The sequence below is a fragment of the Apodemus sylvaticus genome, chromosome 12, assembly GCF_947179515.1.
Source record: "Apodemus sylvaticus chromosome 12, mApoSyl1.1, whole genome shotgun sequence".
In the NCBI taxonomy this organism is placed as follows: Eukaryota; Metazoa; Chordata; class Mammalia; order Rodentia; family Muridae; genus Apodemus; species Apodemus sylvaticus.
Window position 1 is genome coordinate 78,143,736 of NC_067483.1, and position 17,736 is coordinate 78,161,471.

A 17,736-nucleotide genomic window follows, 5' to 3' on the forward strand; every position below is an offset into this window, starting at 1 on the left:
TATACACTCCCTAACTGTAGCTCATCCAGGGTCGCACTGTGACAGACGGACTACAGAGAGAGCATAAATGCTGCTTATACTTGGAAAATGGAATATCAAAAATTCTAAGTGTATAGCACATGTCCATAATTCATGTAGACATTAGCAATTAAGAATAATCTGCAGAATGATCCCTAAAATACTTACTGAAATGATAAAATAATTCAAATCTGGAGACAAAAATGGCACTGATGGTAAACTTCCTAGAAGCCTAAGTGATAGATAATATTATAATTACACTTGTATGTTCACAGATTAAGTTTCATACAACTCCTATTCTGCACCCGGTCCGAAGCTGAGCCACCCACTCCTTTACTATGTATGACCTGCAGCTGACGCAGCAGGATCATCTCTGCATATACTTTTGGCAAACCATTCACTGCTCCATATTTTACATTTACATAGTAATCTGGAGAAAACAGCAATGCACTGAGCTTACACACTGACAGGAGTCTTCTAACCTGGTCTAGCTTCTTACTGACGCCCTCTTGGAGAGGAAATGGCACAAGTTACCAACTTTTAGCTTGAAAAGTGATACCCTCCCAGGGTTATATCTACTCCAGGTAAAGAAGAAAGTTAGGTGTGGATACAGTGTCTAACTTCAATTAGCCTTTGTTTCACTATAACTGAGGTCTAAAGAAGAAGGTGGCCTGGTGATATGTGATAAAGGCCCTGGCGTGCTCCTTGGAAGCACACTATAGACAGTTCATGTGAAAGCACAGACCAGAGAAGACCATCAGCAGGATTTTCCACGCCTTTAAAATCCAGTCTGCAGAAGACAGACTGGGAGCCATCTAAACAAAGACTGACATCTACACTGAAAGAAAACAGAACCAACCCACTACCTTGCAGACACTTTGACAGTCATGAATAAATTAAACTATCTAGAAAAGAGCCTGGCGCTGGCTCTACAATCCTGACTCAGTAACACCTGGTACTTAGATATATTTTATATGTACTTGAGATGCTTATGTGCCATCTTGATAAATGTGGAACATACTTTCAGCCAAGAGCTTGAATTAGATTACATTTAAGAATCTGGCTGAACAAACCCATCTATACTTGGCGGTTTGAATTCTGACATCTAAGTTACACAGTGTCTTTTAACATTCAGCCAAAATGGTGATATCATACAGCCAAATGTGCTCAACAATCAAACAAGGGGCACAATTGGAACCAGATTTGGGGACAAGCTCATCTCAGGATGCGAAACTAGAATTCTTCCTGTAAAACAATGAAAGGCTGACAAGCCCAAGAATGCTGGAATGGACCTAGCTTTGCCTCTGAGCTCACACTTGAGTCCTGACTCACACTTGACTCCTGACTCACACTTGATGCGCAGGATCCATGGTCGCTGCTCCCTTAAAGTGCTGGCTCATGCAAACGTACAGAGCGGCGGCTGGGCCCTTCACGGCAAGCTCTGTCTCCCTCCTGCATGTCCCAAGGCCCAAACTCCAGACTGCAGATCTAGCCAGGGCCTATCACCTAACCCAGAACAGGAGAGGAAAAAGAACTCTTTCCCCAGCACTTGCTGATTTTCACGTAGCATTTACAATGTCCTTGAGATAGGAATTTACCACTTGCAGAAAGGGTGACTTACTGGCTTTTAAAAAGAAAGGGGAAACCCAATACAGAAATCTATAAACTGCAGCCCAACCTGCCAGGAAGGAGCTGCTTTCCCAGGGATATGACCTGACTCGTTTGCTTAGAACAGGGGCCTACGAATTTCCTGAGTACAAAAGACAAGCCTAATAGGGAGGTGTCTACAGATTTACTACATAGAATGATGTTCTTCTCCTTCAGGTTGCTTTAGGCTACTGTTTGCTTTTTCCCTCCGTAGCTGTGAATTTTCCTATAGCCTTACAGTTTCTTTTCACATAGTAAGGTTCAATTTGCTTTTTCTTCACTCTAGTTAAACAAAATTTGCCTCCTAAAGACAAAAGTCCAGTCCAGGAGCAAGTGAAATGGTTTAGTGGATATAGTGTTTCCTGTGCAATTGTAAGGACATGAGTTCAAATCCCCAAAAGCCACGTAAAGCCAGTACTTCATGAAAGTACTCAGTACACTTAGGTAGCACATCATCTGTAATGCTGATCAGTACTCATCAGGCAAGATGAACAACAGAAACAGGACAATCTCCAGAGCTTGTGAGTCGCCTTGCCTGGTGCACACAGCAGTTAACAGCAAAGCCACCCTGCCTCAAACAAGGTGCAAGTTGAGGCCTACACCCAAGGTTGTCCTCTACTGTGATGCATGAGCTGTGGCGCCTGTGTGCCTCTGTCACCCCCACCACACACAGTCATTCCATTTTCACAAGTTCATCTCCATCACAGAATACATTTTTTGTCTAGTTCTTTCCCTTTAATACTCTTTGAAATGAAATAGTCAAATTGTATTTTGTGGCTTCTTAGTCCAAAACCTTAAAAGTTTAACTTAGCAGGTCTAGGTATGGTGTCTCTATCTCCCCAAACCAAAATAAACAGCACTTCTAGTTCGATCCTATCACTTCCAATGTATCAGTAATTATTTCCATCTTGATTTGCTTTAATCTAACAAACCAGGCATTGTTACAAGTTCATTTTGCCAACTTTAAAAAAAAAAAAAATCTTCGCTCAACTTTCATTTTTGGTTGTTAGCTAGCCACTTCTCTGTCTAAATCTTATTAAGGACATTTTCTTTCTTCTTCAAATACAACTTCAGCGATTTTTAATGAGGGTCTGCTAATAGGAAGCCCTTGCCAACTGTGTGTCTTCAGATAGCCCTGTACTACCATATTTAAAAGGTGCTTTTGTCAGGAGAGACACTAGGTTGAACTTTCTCTTAAACTTTCACGATAGTATTCCATTGATTTCTAGTGCCTTGATACTGTTGGGAAGTCAGCTACTACTTTGATTAAAATGATCTCGTGAGTAAGCTATATTGCTTGTGTCTTGGGTGTTCTGGAAATTTTCTGTTTGCTTCTGTTCTGTGGTGTTGCTGGGAGGTGGATATGAGTGGATATCTTTTTATCTGGTTCATTTCTTTCCCCTGAACTTATTTACCCTAAGCCTGTTAAGTACAAGGATTGCCGTCTTCCATCCATTCTGGGATGTTTCTAGTTTAGTGTCTTCAAATGTTGCCTTTCCCCATCTTCCTTAGTCCTTTTGGGATCCACTGTGATAGATCCCGGAGTTTCTCTGTCTATGCCATCCTGTTCTCTGGTGCCATCTCTCCTCAAATATCGCTCACTTTTGTTTGTTTGGGTTTGTTCATTTGTTTCCGTTAAAATCTCAGTTATACACATGCTGGAGGGACATCAGGGGGCGGAAGGGACTAGTGGGAGTGGGAGGGGAGGGCAAGATCCGAGGGTATGATACACTTCAAATGGAAACTTCTCTTTGGAGTAATTTCAGACTTACAAAGAGTTTCGTGACTCACATATACTTCTCCAGTGTTTCCTCGGTGCCAATGCTGAAGCAATTAGCGCACAGGCAGCAGACCTAACTCACTGGCCCGTGCCTCCCCTGCAGTCCCCGTCCCCGTTCAGTCCCGCTAATTCCATTTTCTGCTCCAGCTCCACGGAACACATCACTTGCTCGTGTTGCTTTCTCCTTCATTCTCGGAGTGATCCTGCCTTTCCTTGGCTTTCATGACCGTGATATTTTTAAAGATTCAGGTGATTTTTGTACAGTGCCCCTTATCTAGACTTTATCTTTTTTTATGATTAACTTCAGAGAAATGCATTTGAGGGCAACTATTTCACAGAAGTGGTCATGGTGTTCTTTTTGGCATGTTTGTCAGATACCAGATGCCATATTACTATAGTGGCATAACCTGGTACTGTTACTCTATCACATGGCTATGATGGCATCACCTGTAATGTGACTCTAATCATGGATTGTGGTGGTATGACCTCACGTCTTTTAACATCTCTCATGCTACCTCTTAATCTCTGTTACAGTTGGTTTATTTTTCTTTGTATTTGTGGTGTGTGTGTGTGTATAAGTGTGTGCATCTATATTTAAACTCACCCAAGCATGGGTGTATAAAGGCTAGAGGTCAATGCCAAGAGTCTTCCTCTACTGATCTCCAACTTATTTTTTGAGACAGGGTCTCTCAGTGAATCTAGACTGGCTGGACATCGAGCCCCTGGGATCCACCAGATCTGCTTGCCTCTGCCCACTACCTAAACTGGCTCTTAACTGAGGACTCAAACTTAGGTCCAAAAGTAGTTATTGTGACAACTACCTACTGAGCCATCTTTCCAGCTGATATAGTTGGTTTAAGTTAGTTGATGTTTTGCTCATTTTAGCATATGTCTAGTTTGCTCCAAAATGTTCTAATCAACTTTATCTTTCATTACTTTTGTGTATTTGTAGTTCTTCTTTTATCTAATACATTTGATCTTCTGTAAGTGGCAGTTCAAATAGCCATAATGCCAGTCTGATTCTGTAGATTGTTTTTTGAGACAGGGTCTCATGTAGCCCATGCTGCTCACGAACTTGCCATATAGCTAAGGATGACTTCGAACTTCTAATCTTCCTGCCCCTAGCTCCCAAACGCTAGGGTTATAGGAGTGTGGCTTATGCAGCAAGGCTGTGGGTATGCTAGGCGAACCCTCTAACTAAGCTATATGCCTAGTCTGATCGTTCCTATTTTCATTCACAGTCTTGCTAAGATGTCAGGGTTGCCCTGGAACTCACTATGTAGAGCTCAAACAGGCTGGGAACTTGTGATCTTTCTGCCTCACCTTTCTGAGTAGCTAGATTACAGTCTTATATCACCAGGTCTGGCTCAAACGGGTTAGCCATTTCCTGAGGCCCAGAGTCTCTATTTTTCTAGACCACCCAGAGTGGGCTGACTCCTTGAATCCCATGCCAAAAATAACTAGATATCTTCTTCACCATCCATAAAATCAATAAGGTTAGATAAATTAATTCAGTTAAATTTATTTTCTTTTTCTGTGTGATGACTATACAGTAACCCAAAACTCAACAGAATCTGTTTTGTTACACATTACCTTTCACAAATTCTTTTACTTTAGATGTAAGGTATATTTATATTTTATAACCAAAACTTTCAGGGAATATTTCTTAAGGTATGTGTGACAAATTGTTTTTTTTTTTCTATATGGGCCCATAATAGTAAGTCACAAAATGATTTCTACATTGCACATCTAAAACCTTATAATTAACTCATCAAAAATAGTTTAAGTTCCTAAACTTAGAATCCTTAAGAAAACTCTGATTAAACTATCCATTTGTTTGGCTAATTTAATTCAGTGGCATTCAAGAAAATTCAGCTAGAACTCATAATCTGCACCATAATAGTAATTACTTAAGGTTTCTCATTATTGTCGTTTTTAAGGGGGAATTCTTATATACTTTTTAAAGATTTATTTTATGTGTATGAATGCCCTGCTGCCATGTATGTCTGTGCACCATGTGTGTGCCTCGCGCCTGAGGAGGATCCTCTGGAACTGGACTTATGGACCACCATGAAAGTATGGGCGGTCAAGCCCAGGTCTTCATTAGGAACAAGTATTCTTAATCACTGAGCCATCTATCTTTGTGGCCCAGGTGCTTAATTTGGGGGGGGGGGGGGGGCTAGAAAGAGACAGACAGTGTACGTGTATTTTACTGGGCTGTTCAATAACTATCTTGTAGGTGAAACTGATAAGAAACATCTGGGAACTCTCTTCTCCTCTGGCAGACTCCCTCCAGCAGGTGAAGCTATACAAACAATGGGGCAATGAAAAGGCACTCTTGAATAATACAAATCTTGATTCTCAACATCTGGTTATGCGACAGGTTCCAGACTTAGAAGCCCTGTTTTTCTCTGGGCTTTGATGTGGACTGCGTCTGCCAACCTTGCCTAGAAGAAACAGTTCTCTGCTTTTATGAGTTTTGCAGCCAGTTTTGTCTTTTCTCCTTCTTGGTAACATCCCAAGTTGTTAAGAACCTCCTGTTTCCTCCAATCTTCCAGCACTTCTTTCTTTCACTTGTCTTCAATGTAAGCTTTTAAACATATTTCAAAACTTTAAAAGTTCTTAATATTTCCATGACCTGGTGTTCTGTTCCCTCAGCTTGCAGAGAAAGACAGATCTTAGATGGTTTCCCGTCAGGATTTTCAAACATCTTAACTTTCTCCCATTCTTAAATCCCCCTTTCCATCTTGGCCATTGAATTCTTTTGTAAACACAAATCTTTTCTTAATAAGAAGGGGCCATTTTATAGTAGATCCATCTACAGTGGAAATGAGATACACCTGATGGCTGTGAAGATCACTGACCCATTTTAAACTTTTGTTCCAAATGTCTGTTGTCTCAAACGGACACTCATAGAATGCTTCCTCCAGCCCCATCCTTATTTCTTACAGCATAACCTAATCTTCACTTGTGTACTGGATGCGATTCACAAGGCCTCCCAGGACTGATTCGTTGCTTGTTCATTTAGGAATATGAATGGGATTTTATAAGAAATATATTTGGTGTCTTCTTCCTGCATTCTCAGCACAGCAATCTTAAAACTCTTGAGATTTCCTGAGTGATGTAGGTGAGCAAATACTTTTATTTAAAAAAAAATCCTTTCAGCCAGCCATACCTGAGTCTATGCAAATGAGGCAAATTATGAAGGAAGGAAGCCAACTGCCAGGAAAGCTAAGCCCCGATTACTGAGTTGGAATTTCCAGTCTCATCCCCTACCTCCAAGGACAGGAAAGAGGCTAAAATTGAGTTAAATCACCAAATGTTAGAAGTCTAACCATCATGCCAATCTACTGAAGCCTCCATAAAACTCCAACCAGTGGGTCTGGAGAACTAGGTTGGTAGGCACAAGAAGATGCTGGGAGGAGAAACAACCTCGGGAGGCCTGGAAGATTCTCATGGCTCCACTAGAGCTTAGCTTATGCAGCTCTATTTGGCTTACCCCATGATACTCATAAAGTTGTTTTTAAATAGCAGTATGAGTTTCATAAGTCACTCTAACAAACTACTAGAGAATGTACAATTTATAGCTGGTCTGCATAAATAAATTACAAACCCAAACTGGCTGATGACTGAGTTAAGAAATGTTTATCTAAGACTTCGCCCCTAAGCCTGCAGAGCCTATGTAATGCTTAGTAGTCTGTGACCAGAGTTCAATGATAGGCGTGCCAACTGATGGCCAGAGAATTAGAAAACCCACACACCTGATAAGAGAAACGAGTGTAAAGAAAAGGAGGTTTTATTTCTTTTTTAAATGCCTTTATCACTGATGGTATCTTTATCATTCCCCCTCCTGCTACAGTGTTTATACTTCTGCTTCTCCTATTAGACTGTACTTTAGTTCAGGCCTGCGTCCCTTCGTCCCTGCTCAGCACCTGCAAACAGTAAGTGCCCTACAAGTATTTGTATATGCTCAGCCTAACAGATGAGCACGGATTACACAGACTTGTAAGATGTGAGAGGCTGAAAGTACACATATCCCAGAAATAGTGAATGAACATATATAATGTATGTGTGCTCTGGGATGAACATTGAATTACCTCTACAAAAGAAAGGTAGTGAATTAGACAAACTTGAGACCGTAACATAAAGAAATGTAATAATAACACAAAGCAAGATGTTAGCAGGTGGAAGAAAATGTCTGAGGTGAATTATGTAACTAGTGAAAAGAGCCAAATACAAACGACACCAAGGATGCCAATGTCAGCCTCTCAGAAGCATAGCTAATGAGCAGGGTCTAAGACTGGTGTGCACACGGGCAAAAAAACAGCAGTAAGTAAATGGATGGACAAGCATGTTGTAGATGGCTCTGTGCTGTTTGTATTTTATATTAATTCTGCTCTCCTGGGAAAGGCTGTCTGGAAAGAGGAATGAGTCACGTACTCAGGTGGCTTCTTATGAACCAATTCCCTAATGAATAAAGGAGCCAATCACTGGGCGAGTTGGCGGTACTTCCGGGTTGGAGGGAAGAAAAGAGGACGCAAGAAGAGTTAGGTACTTTTGAAACGGGGACAGCATAAGTATAAGATGTAACTGCTAGAGTTTCCTGGTATTATGGTGGATCCACAAGGATTCACCACTGGAGGAATCAGATTTTAATAAGGCTTACAAGATTAGGTTTTACTTGTTGCACCCAGAGATTGAGTTACCACTGTTTCTGAACTAAGTTTGTGTTGTGTTTCCCTTCACATGGTGGCTTGTCTGGATTCAAGAGAGAAAAGTACAGTGGCAAAGTGTGGGTTTGCCAGATGTGCACCATAAAGACCATGGGGGATTTGAAGTGCGTGAGTGTGTGTGTGTGTGTATGTGTGTCTATGTTAAAAAAAAGAAAGAAGAATAAAGAAACAATGGTACTCTCTTTTGTGTCATAAATATTTGGAGACACTTTATTATTATTTAACATGTAATGATATATGAATAAACATTTAAAATCTATTTAATCTATTATATAATAAATATTAATAAATGTAAGTTCTTTGTAATTCTCAATAACTTAACTTTAATAGTAAGTACTGGTTCCTATTGCATAAAATTTCTGAAATATATCAAGTAATAGTATATCTATACTTCAAAATGTAATGAAGTTACTAAAAAAAGAATGATGTGCTAACATAAGTAAAAATAAGACAGCACTTTGAGTAATGCATATTGTACATATGTAAGCATAATTTAATAAATTATGTATATATAAACACAAAGACAAAATCATGTGTGTGTATGTGTATATATATATATATATATATATATAGAGAGAGAGAGAGAGAGAGAGAGAGAGAAAGCGTATGTGAGAGAGAGAGAGAGGGAGGGAGAGAAAGAGAGAGAGAGAAAGTGAACTTTTTACTTTTTAAAAGAATGCCATATTATTTTATAGGCATGTTTTTAGCATGGTGCTTCCCCTGCTTACCATGCTTTTCCCATAATTCCCACTTGGCAAACTAGTGTCACAATTCAGGGTTCAGACTCCTCCCTGAGGATTCTCCAGGATATCACTTGGCCATTATAGAAAATAATCCTCCATGCACTTATGACATGCCATGGACTATCATGTCAAGGAACTCACAAGGCCAGTCACAGTCTGATCACTGTTCCTGTCACACTTATCACGTGGTTCTCTTCCCAGATGCATTTTGAGATCTGTGAAAGTACTTGTCTCCTGTCCAATTATCTTTACACATCTGGAATGCTGATTTTCTTTTTCAAAACAAATGAATTTTCCTTTTACTTTTGAGTTGAGCAAAACAATAACAAATAACTAATATTTAAATTTTAGTATTTGTATCCAAAACATTTTCACACTTACCTCATGGGCCCATAGTTCAGCATTATAAATGCTAATACTATCATCACACAGACAGCTCTTCGCTTTGGACTTGGGACTTTGAGCCTCTGGTTCTACAGGAAATGAAACAGGATGAAACTGCATGTCAACAGTACGAAAAGCAGTAACTAAGAATCTTCCTTTCTACAAGTTGTATGAATAGCTTTTCTCATAAAAATAAAACTGAAACACCTCAAAGGTAAAGAAATAGTACTTTTATAAAGACTAAAGCCTCCAATAGTCTTGTCCAACAGAGGAAGGAAGTATCCCCTTCCAGTACTGAGCAAAATGCCTGAGGTGACTGACTGTCTGGACTGCTGGGGTAGGTTAGTCTAGAGGCAAGAGCCACTAGCAGCACAGTGGACAGAACATCCTGGCTGCCTGCCTTCTAGATCCCTTCTCTGGAGCTGGGGGAGAACCTATTGACATAATCAGAAACAAGTTTGATCCAGCTCTATGTGAGCCCCCAAAAAATAAGAGAAAAGATGGGGATGTTCTAGTCAGTCTTTATTATCTCTTGGCTGCTGGGCAGCCTAATGACCACCATGGGACCCTCCAGAGAGCCTATGGAATTGGCTGGGGTGCAACAAGGACCAGGACAGGCAGGTGCCAGCAGACAGCCAGCAGCTAGAATTGCAGAGACCATGTGTTCAGACTCCACTCCAGAGACTTGCCCAAATGTCTTCCCTAGGCTCCTTGGAGCCAGGCCCCGGGTGCTGAGGATGCTGAACCCAGCACCCACAGGGGCCAGGCAGGTGGAGGAGGGCTGAAGAGAGACCTGGACCACCGTCCTTCTAAATATACATTGCTAGGGTTACAGAGATAAGAGTGCTTGCTGCAGGCCCCTGAGGGAATAGGAACTTCATAGGAAAACCAACAGAGTCAACTAGCCTGGACCCTTGAGTCTCTCAAGAGTCTGAACTGCCAACTAAAGAACATACATGGGCTGGACCTAGGCCTCTCCACACATATGTAGCAGATGTGCAGCTTGACCTTCGTGTGAGTCGTGAACAACTGAAGAGGGAACGATCCCGAAAGCTGTTGTCTGTACCTGGGGTGTGTTCTATTAGCTATTCTGCCTTGTCTGGACTCAGTGGGAGAGGACGCACCTAGCCTCGAAGAAACTTTAAGCGCCAGCACGGGGGAGATAGGTGGGTTCCCACCCATGAAGAGAAGGAAAAGAGGAGGGGAGAAAGACTGTAGGAGGGGGTGACTGGGAGGAGCACAGTAAGCAAGATGTAATGTAATAAAAAAATTAAATTAATTAAATTAAAATGTTTTAGCTTTGTATTTCTGCAGATCCTCAGGAATTCTGGGGTACTTCTGTTGCTTGTCTTCCTATCTTTTAAGATGCTGTCTTCAGCCGGATGGTGGTGGCGCACGCCTGTAATCCCAGCACTCTGGGAGGCAGAGACAGGCAGATTTCTGAGTTTGAGGCCAGCCTGGTCTACAGAGTGAGATCCAGGACAGCCAGGGCTACACAGAGAAACCCTGTCTCGAAAAAAACAAATCCAACCCCCCCCCCAAAAACAAAACAACAAAAAAAACCAAAAAACAAAAACAAACAAACAAAAAAGATGCTGTCTTCAGCAACACTAGAGCATGCTCATACACTCAGGAGCAAGACAGAAAGAACCGAATAAAAAGCAGCACTCAACAGGCATCTACGCGTTCAGGACAACGTTACTGTAGGTTTCCTGAACCAGGCCGAAGAACAGAGAGAAGAGAAAGCAAAGGAGGGTATCAGGGGTCAAGCAAAGATTTAAAACATGGTTTATATTGTATTATTTCTTTTTTTAAAGGGAAAAAGAGTTAAAATGGTGTTACCATAGTGAGGCGACAATGCCCCTACTGGACAACACAAGGTAAGAAAAGTCCAGTGCCAGGAACGAGTTACTTTTGGAATTACTGACCAGTAAGATCCCTGAGAGCCCTGAACACTACATGTTACTATCAATCTTAGGGGTTTCTCTCCAGAATTTTATAATAAGACCCTGTTGCTGAAGATACCACAGAGTCATACAACATGACAAGCTGGTGCCGACCTGGAAGTTTCATCCTGACCTGTGAGAATGTTAGGATGTTAGGGCCGGGAGGTGCTATGCACACTACTGGAGGAAGAAAGCAGGCATCTACCTTACCCAGCTTCGAACCTTGTGCACTACAATAATGACTGGCCTGGCAAGACATGCCCGGGGCTGCCACAGAGATCATCAGAGCCATCAACCACTGTCCACCTGGGTTTAGTACTGCTCCACAAGAGAAACCCTGGTACCTGGCACCATTACTGGTCCAAGAACCCGGCACAGGTCATAGCCCTAAAGGAGAGCCTACACCTATTATTCTGCTAAATGGACAGACTATTAAACCAACTCATAATGACTTATCACCATACCATAGATTGATACAGCTCTCAGCCTTCATCAGAGAAGCTTCTAATTGTAGCCAAAGTGAAGACAATATGAGACTTCAGAACGGACAGCCCTAAGGGGGACATATACACCACACTGCCTCTTCCCAGGGTTCGGGAATTGTGTGGAATATGGGGCAGAAAGAATAAAAATATGGTAGACATCTATAAGAAAACAAGGGGGCACAGCACATGTGCACTCACGGTGAATGTGACAGCATGGACAAGACCTGGGCAAACCCACGACAGACAAAATCCCCGTGTGGACAGAAAGGCTGGGCATGAAGTCATGCTCAGCTCGGAAACTGACAAGAATGGTGAGTTGTTGTGAGGGGAGTGGAGGTTGTTTGTCCCTGGGACTTCTCCCACGCCCAGCGGAAGGCCATGTGTAAGAATATCTAGGCAGCACAAATTGGTCCTTACAGGTTTAAAAAAAGACACAAAACTGGATAGGTAGGAAAGACAGGCAGATCTGGAAAGTCAGAGGTAGGGATGATGGAATATGATCAGGGAACACTGTGACATTCTCAAAGAATAAAGATTAAAAATAAAACAAATTTTAAAAGGGAAAAGCCAGTTCAGTGTGGTGGTGCATTCCCATAATCCCTATACAACTTCAAGTTCAGTCCAGTGCACATGTAAGTCCCAAACAACCAGGGTGATAAAGTAAGACCCTGCCTCAAAAATAACAAAATAAAATTTAACGTAAATTGAAAGAATAATAACAAAAGGGGAGAGATAGCAGGACTGTTCGGGAGCCTGAGTCTGACTCACTTGACCAAAAGAAAAGCTGGCGCTGTAGCTCACACCTTTAACCCCAGCACCAAGGAGGCAGAGGCAGTAGATCTTGGCAAGTTCAAGGCCAGCTTCGTCTACATAGTTTCAGGACATCCAGGGCTATGTACAGAGGCCTAGTCCAAAAACTAAGAAGAGAAAAAGAGAAAGAGAAAATATTGAAAGTATTAAGTTAGACGAAACCCCAGGAAAGCAGAGGATGTTTGCAGGTAGGTGGAGACACACAATTCAGAAGGTCACCTGTCAGGCAAGGGTGTGGCTCAGTGCTAGAGGGCATTGCTATCATTTTTTTTCTACTATAAATGATTCTGTACTTCTTGTATCCCCATCTTCTTAGCACTACTATTTTATATGATTTAAAAAGTAGCCCTGGCTGTCCTGGAACTCACTCTGTAGACCAGGCTGGCCTAGAACTCAGAAATCCGCCTGCCTCTGCCTCCCACATGCTGGGATTACAGGCATGCCTACCACACCCTGTCTTGAAAAACCAAAAAAAAAAAAAAAAAAAAAAAAAGTAACTATCAATTTACTTATCAAAAAGAAAATCAGTTTACACGCATTCAGCCGGCCGCGCTCTAGCACTCACCTCGGACACCACCTCGTCCAGCTGTCGCTTCAGGGAGCCATTCTCCTTCTTGAGCTGCTCATTCTCTGAGAGCGCAGCCTTCAGCCTGGCCTCCAGTCCTAGCATATACTCTTTCTTCTTCTTACGTGACTGACAAGCAGACTCTCTGTTCTTTATCATACGCTGCTGTCTCCTCAGCACAGCAATCTAGGAAAAGTTACACAACACACAGAATCATGGTACTGGTTTTGTAGCCACATAAAATATCAACACCTACTGATTTTTCAAATTATTTCTAAACATCTTTGGTCAAAATATAGGTTGGGGGTTATCTTTAAATAAGCCTTAAATGTGCTGCTCAAATTAAGTACACTCAAGTTGACTGAGTAAAAAATCCTTTCTAAACCTTAACCACTGTTGCTTTCTGAAGTACATTGGTGAGCATCTAACTGGTCCTTCATCAAGTCCCTCAGAGAGTGTCTCAAAGGAGCTAGCTATGTGAGGTAAATGACACTGAAAATCCCAGGACTCCAAGAGGTTACAGCAGGAGGATTGCTCCAAGTTTGAAGCCAGTCTGTGGCGAAGTGGACTGTGCTACGAGACAGAAACCTGGTAAGGTCCAGCAGATCCAGGAACCCCAGGAACTCTCACAATTGAGGACAGTAGGTGTTTAAATCTACTCCAGATTCGTGCACTAGAACACATGACCAGACAAGACACCCATGTCCACAACACCCCACTGAGAGGACTGTGACAATCAGTCCAGTAGGGACAACACCTGACTTCCTTCCACATGCAGATGAGGCGTCCCTAACATCTCACACCAAGCCAATAGAAAGCATCTGCCTCTAGATCCCAACCCACCCCCAAGTGTGTATAAGGCCCTAACCAGGAGGAATACAGTGCACGAGTTACTTCACCAAAGATATCCGAGAGCGCCTGTTTTACTGAGCTGTAACACTTCAGGGAAAAGTCTTCTCTCATGGCTGGACCTCGGCTGGGCCCAAACAGCCAGGAGCAGCAGCCTGAGTGCAGCCACTTCCTGCTTGGAGGCACTGACCTTGGCCCCTAGCTCCACACCCTGGGGCAGCAGTGGGCAAGGAAGAGGCGCAGTAGCTGGCCTTGCTCCGGCTTCCCCTTGGAAAGCTGTAACTCTTTGGCCTCTCTGGCCAGGCCCGAGCCCTGCAGATTACACAGACTGGCACCAGTCTAACCCTATTCTTAAAACGAAAAGAAAATAGTCTGGACTAGTAGGAATTTTCCTTAACGACAGTATTCTCTCTTCCCTAACTAACGACAGTAATCTCTACACTATGTTCTCATTTTTGCCCACGCTCTTTATTCCCACTTGATGCCATCTTCTCTACTAACCAACTTCTACACTCCTCCATCTCCAATAATTCTCATCTATTTCTCTGAATGTCTTATATTCTCAAAATTTGGAAGATAAACCAAAATACTCCAATGGTTTCAACAATGCTAGCTATCTTTTTTCACTTAGATTTTAGATCCTGGGACCCAATGTAATATATAATACTATTTTTGTTTAATAACCAAAAATATCTACCATGCCACAACTTAAATTTTTTTGTTACATTAAAAAAATACAACCGGGCGGTGTTGGTGCACGCCTTTAATCCCAGCACTTGGGAGGCAGAGGCAGGCAGATTTCTGAGTTCGAGGCCAGCCTGGTCTACAAAGTGAGTTCCAGGACAACCAGGGCTACACAGAGAAACCCTGTCTCAAAAAAACAAAAATAAAAAACAAAAACAAAACAAACAAAAAATACAGGACCCATTGTTACATCATTAGTCTAATTTCTTTGGGTAGCAAGGTAACAAAGTAGTCTCAAAAACAAAACCAAAGAATAATATTAACTTCATTAGATTATGTACATAAATGGTTGAGTTTCTGATATCTGTTTTTCAATGAACTTTAAAATTCTCTAGTGTGGGATGTACCGTAACTCCTTCAGTAAATGCAGTCTCAGATCAGTTCTGTTTAAGATAACTGTCTTAGTTACGGTTTCTACTGCTGTGATCAAAATCAACACCATGACCAAAATCAAGCTGGAGAGAAAAGATCTATTTCGTTTTATAATTTGTGATCCATCATCCAGGGAAGTGGGTGTAAGAACTCACAGCTGGAAGCTGAGGCAGGAGCTGATGCAGAGGCCAGGAAGGGATGCTGCTCACGGGCTTGCTCTCCATGGCTTTCTCAGCCTGCTTTGTCTTTATAGCACTCAAGACCACCAGTCCAGGAATGGCGCCACCCATAACAGGCTGGGCCTTAATTTAAAAAGTATACCCCTGCCTTGCCCACAGGCCAATCTGGTGGAAAATTTTTCTCAATCGAGGTCCCCTCCTCCAAAATGAACCGAGCTTACATCATGCTGACATAAAAACCAGCCAGCACATTTATAATAGGAAACTTAGAGTTACCCAATTACTACATCTCCTAGCAACAGTGGTGAACTATAACCAAATGGTACCCAACGTGATGGTGTCCGTCATCTTTCAGTCCTAACCCACATGGAAAAGCATTACATGGGCATCGAAAGAGCACTTTCTCCTCTTTTCCCTTTCTAACTGAAACTCCTCGAGAAGGTTGACTGCACATACCCAGCACCTGCCAAGAGTTCCCAGTTCTATATATGTCTAGAATTGTTTTTGTTATTATTCCCAAGCAGTATAACTAACTGCTTACATTACAACTACTATCAAAGTAATACCCAACATACACACACGGGAGGGAGGGAGGGGAGGGAGGGAGGGAGGTGGGGAGGACAAGACCATGACAAATTGATTACTCATCATTTCCAGACATTCTCAGGACAATACCACTTTGTTCTGCTGAACACTAGCTGCAGTCAGCGTCACTGTTCCTGGGAAAGCCGGTGCTCACAATGAATACTAGAGTGCTACAGTACATGGAACACCGAGAAAACACATAAAAGAGAAGGTTCCCAGATGGAAGAATTTATACTGAAAGTTAGATAAAAGGCGACTTTGAAGACTAATTAATCTATGGGATTTAGGAAGGCTTACAGATGGCACACCATTTAATAAATCTCAAACAAGGATTAGGCATTTCTATAAACAAAAAAAAATCACCTGCACATTATATACAGCATTAAGATTTCAAAGGCTGACAACCCACATGCCTCAGACCAAAAAGGGGGGAAAAAAAATGAAAACCACCTGTGGCCAAATAGTCTGTTTTCCTCATAGAAAAAGATCCATTGTAATAGGTCTGAAAATATTCAGCATCACCAATAAAAGCAGGGTAAAAAATTGTATAAATAAATGAAATGCTTAGGAGTTGAAAGTAGAGAGCTGCCACTCTATCTCAGCAAGCTGTCTTTAGATATCTGAATACATAATATTAAATCACACTTCCTAGCCACAAAGAGCGTATAGATGATCTTTTTAGACTTAGCATACATACACATTGTTCAGTGTTCTTGAGGAGGGTTAAATTCTGTTGGTACACTGACTTTTGCAAATACAATGTATCAGAATAATCCCCAGGTAGTAAGAATGACAACATAATATAATCTCTATTTGTTGAAATTACTATAGTTTTCAAGATTAAATCCAGGCATCATAGCATACTTCTGTAATTCCAGCACTTGGGAGGCAGAAGCCAGAGAAATGTTGTGAGTCATCTACGGAGTAGGTACCATGCTAGTCGGGGCTATACAATGAGACCCTCTCTAAAACAAAATAAAACAATAACAGTTAATAACTAAGCCTCATGAGAATCTACTGAGAGAACAGACAAGCCATGAATCAAGGCCAGCTGACTCCAAGCCTCTCGGAGCCATCCAGTAGCCCCGCTAGGCTCCACAGACCACACAGAGCTGGCTCCACAGCATGGGGGGCCACAGCATGGAGGGCATGCCGTCTGCAAACAGACACGTATGTACCTGCCTGCGTCTGGAAGCTAGCTCACCACTGTTAGCCCATGTACAAGCCTGAAATCGAAGGGCTGGCCTCCTAGTTCACTGACTCACTCCCACCTAGGCACATCAGATGGCTTAACAGACGGAAACGGGCCAACGGCTGGCCCACTCCTGCTTCTGATCATCCTGCTTCAGAGATCTCTCCCACCAAGCACCATGCCTTGGAAAAAGAATAAAGAACCAAAGGAAAACATCCACAGCTGCAAAGGATTTGTCCCTTAGTGCCACTACACTATAAAGTGTGGTGTTTTCCTTATAAAACAAACATTTGTTTGCACAGAAGAGAGACTTATGTAGATGGAAAACTTTCACAAATGGCTAAGTTCCTTTTGAGGCTTTTGAGGCAGTTTAAAAGGCAAAGTTTCAAAATTTCCCATGTTTTCTTTTTAATTTTAAAAGCTTTACCAACTGATAAACACTTTATTAAAAAAACCCTTTTATAAACAAGACAATGTTTAGAGCCTTGAGTCTAAGTCGCTGCTGGAAATGAGCTGCAAACACTAAGAACGAAGGTAGTGAGAAAGCAAGTGCGGTACTTCTGTTTGCGCACAGAGTCCAGCATCTCAGAAGCTCAGGTCAGATTGAGAGCAGCATGTGGCCAGAGGGCACCATGTGGGCACCATGTGGACTGGCTTCTCCTACCTTCATCGCTTCCAGCGATCATCCTCAGGTCTCGCTCGGG

General features: G+C 42.1%; 1 protein-coding gene across 2 annotated transcripts in view; it reads right to left on the reverse strand.

Moving 5' to 3' along the window:
- Nucleotides 1–17,736, reverse strand: part of Atf6 (activating transcription factor 6) — a 177,476-nt gene that overhangs the window by 116,397 nt on the left and 43,343 nt on the right. For both annotated transcript variants that reach the window (XM_052201325.1, XM_052201324.1), the window contains exons 8-9: nucleotides 13,112–13,297; nucleotides 9,303–9,394 (exon numbers count right to left, since the gene is read on the reverse strand). In XM_052201325.1, the coding sequence (XP_052057285.1) occupies nucleotides 9,303–9,394; nucleotides 13,112–13,297 (278 nt within the window). The remainder of the gene's footprint in view (nucleotides 1–9,302; nucleotides 9,395–13,111; nucleotides 13,298–17,736) is intronic.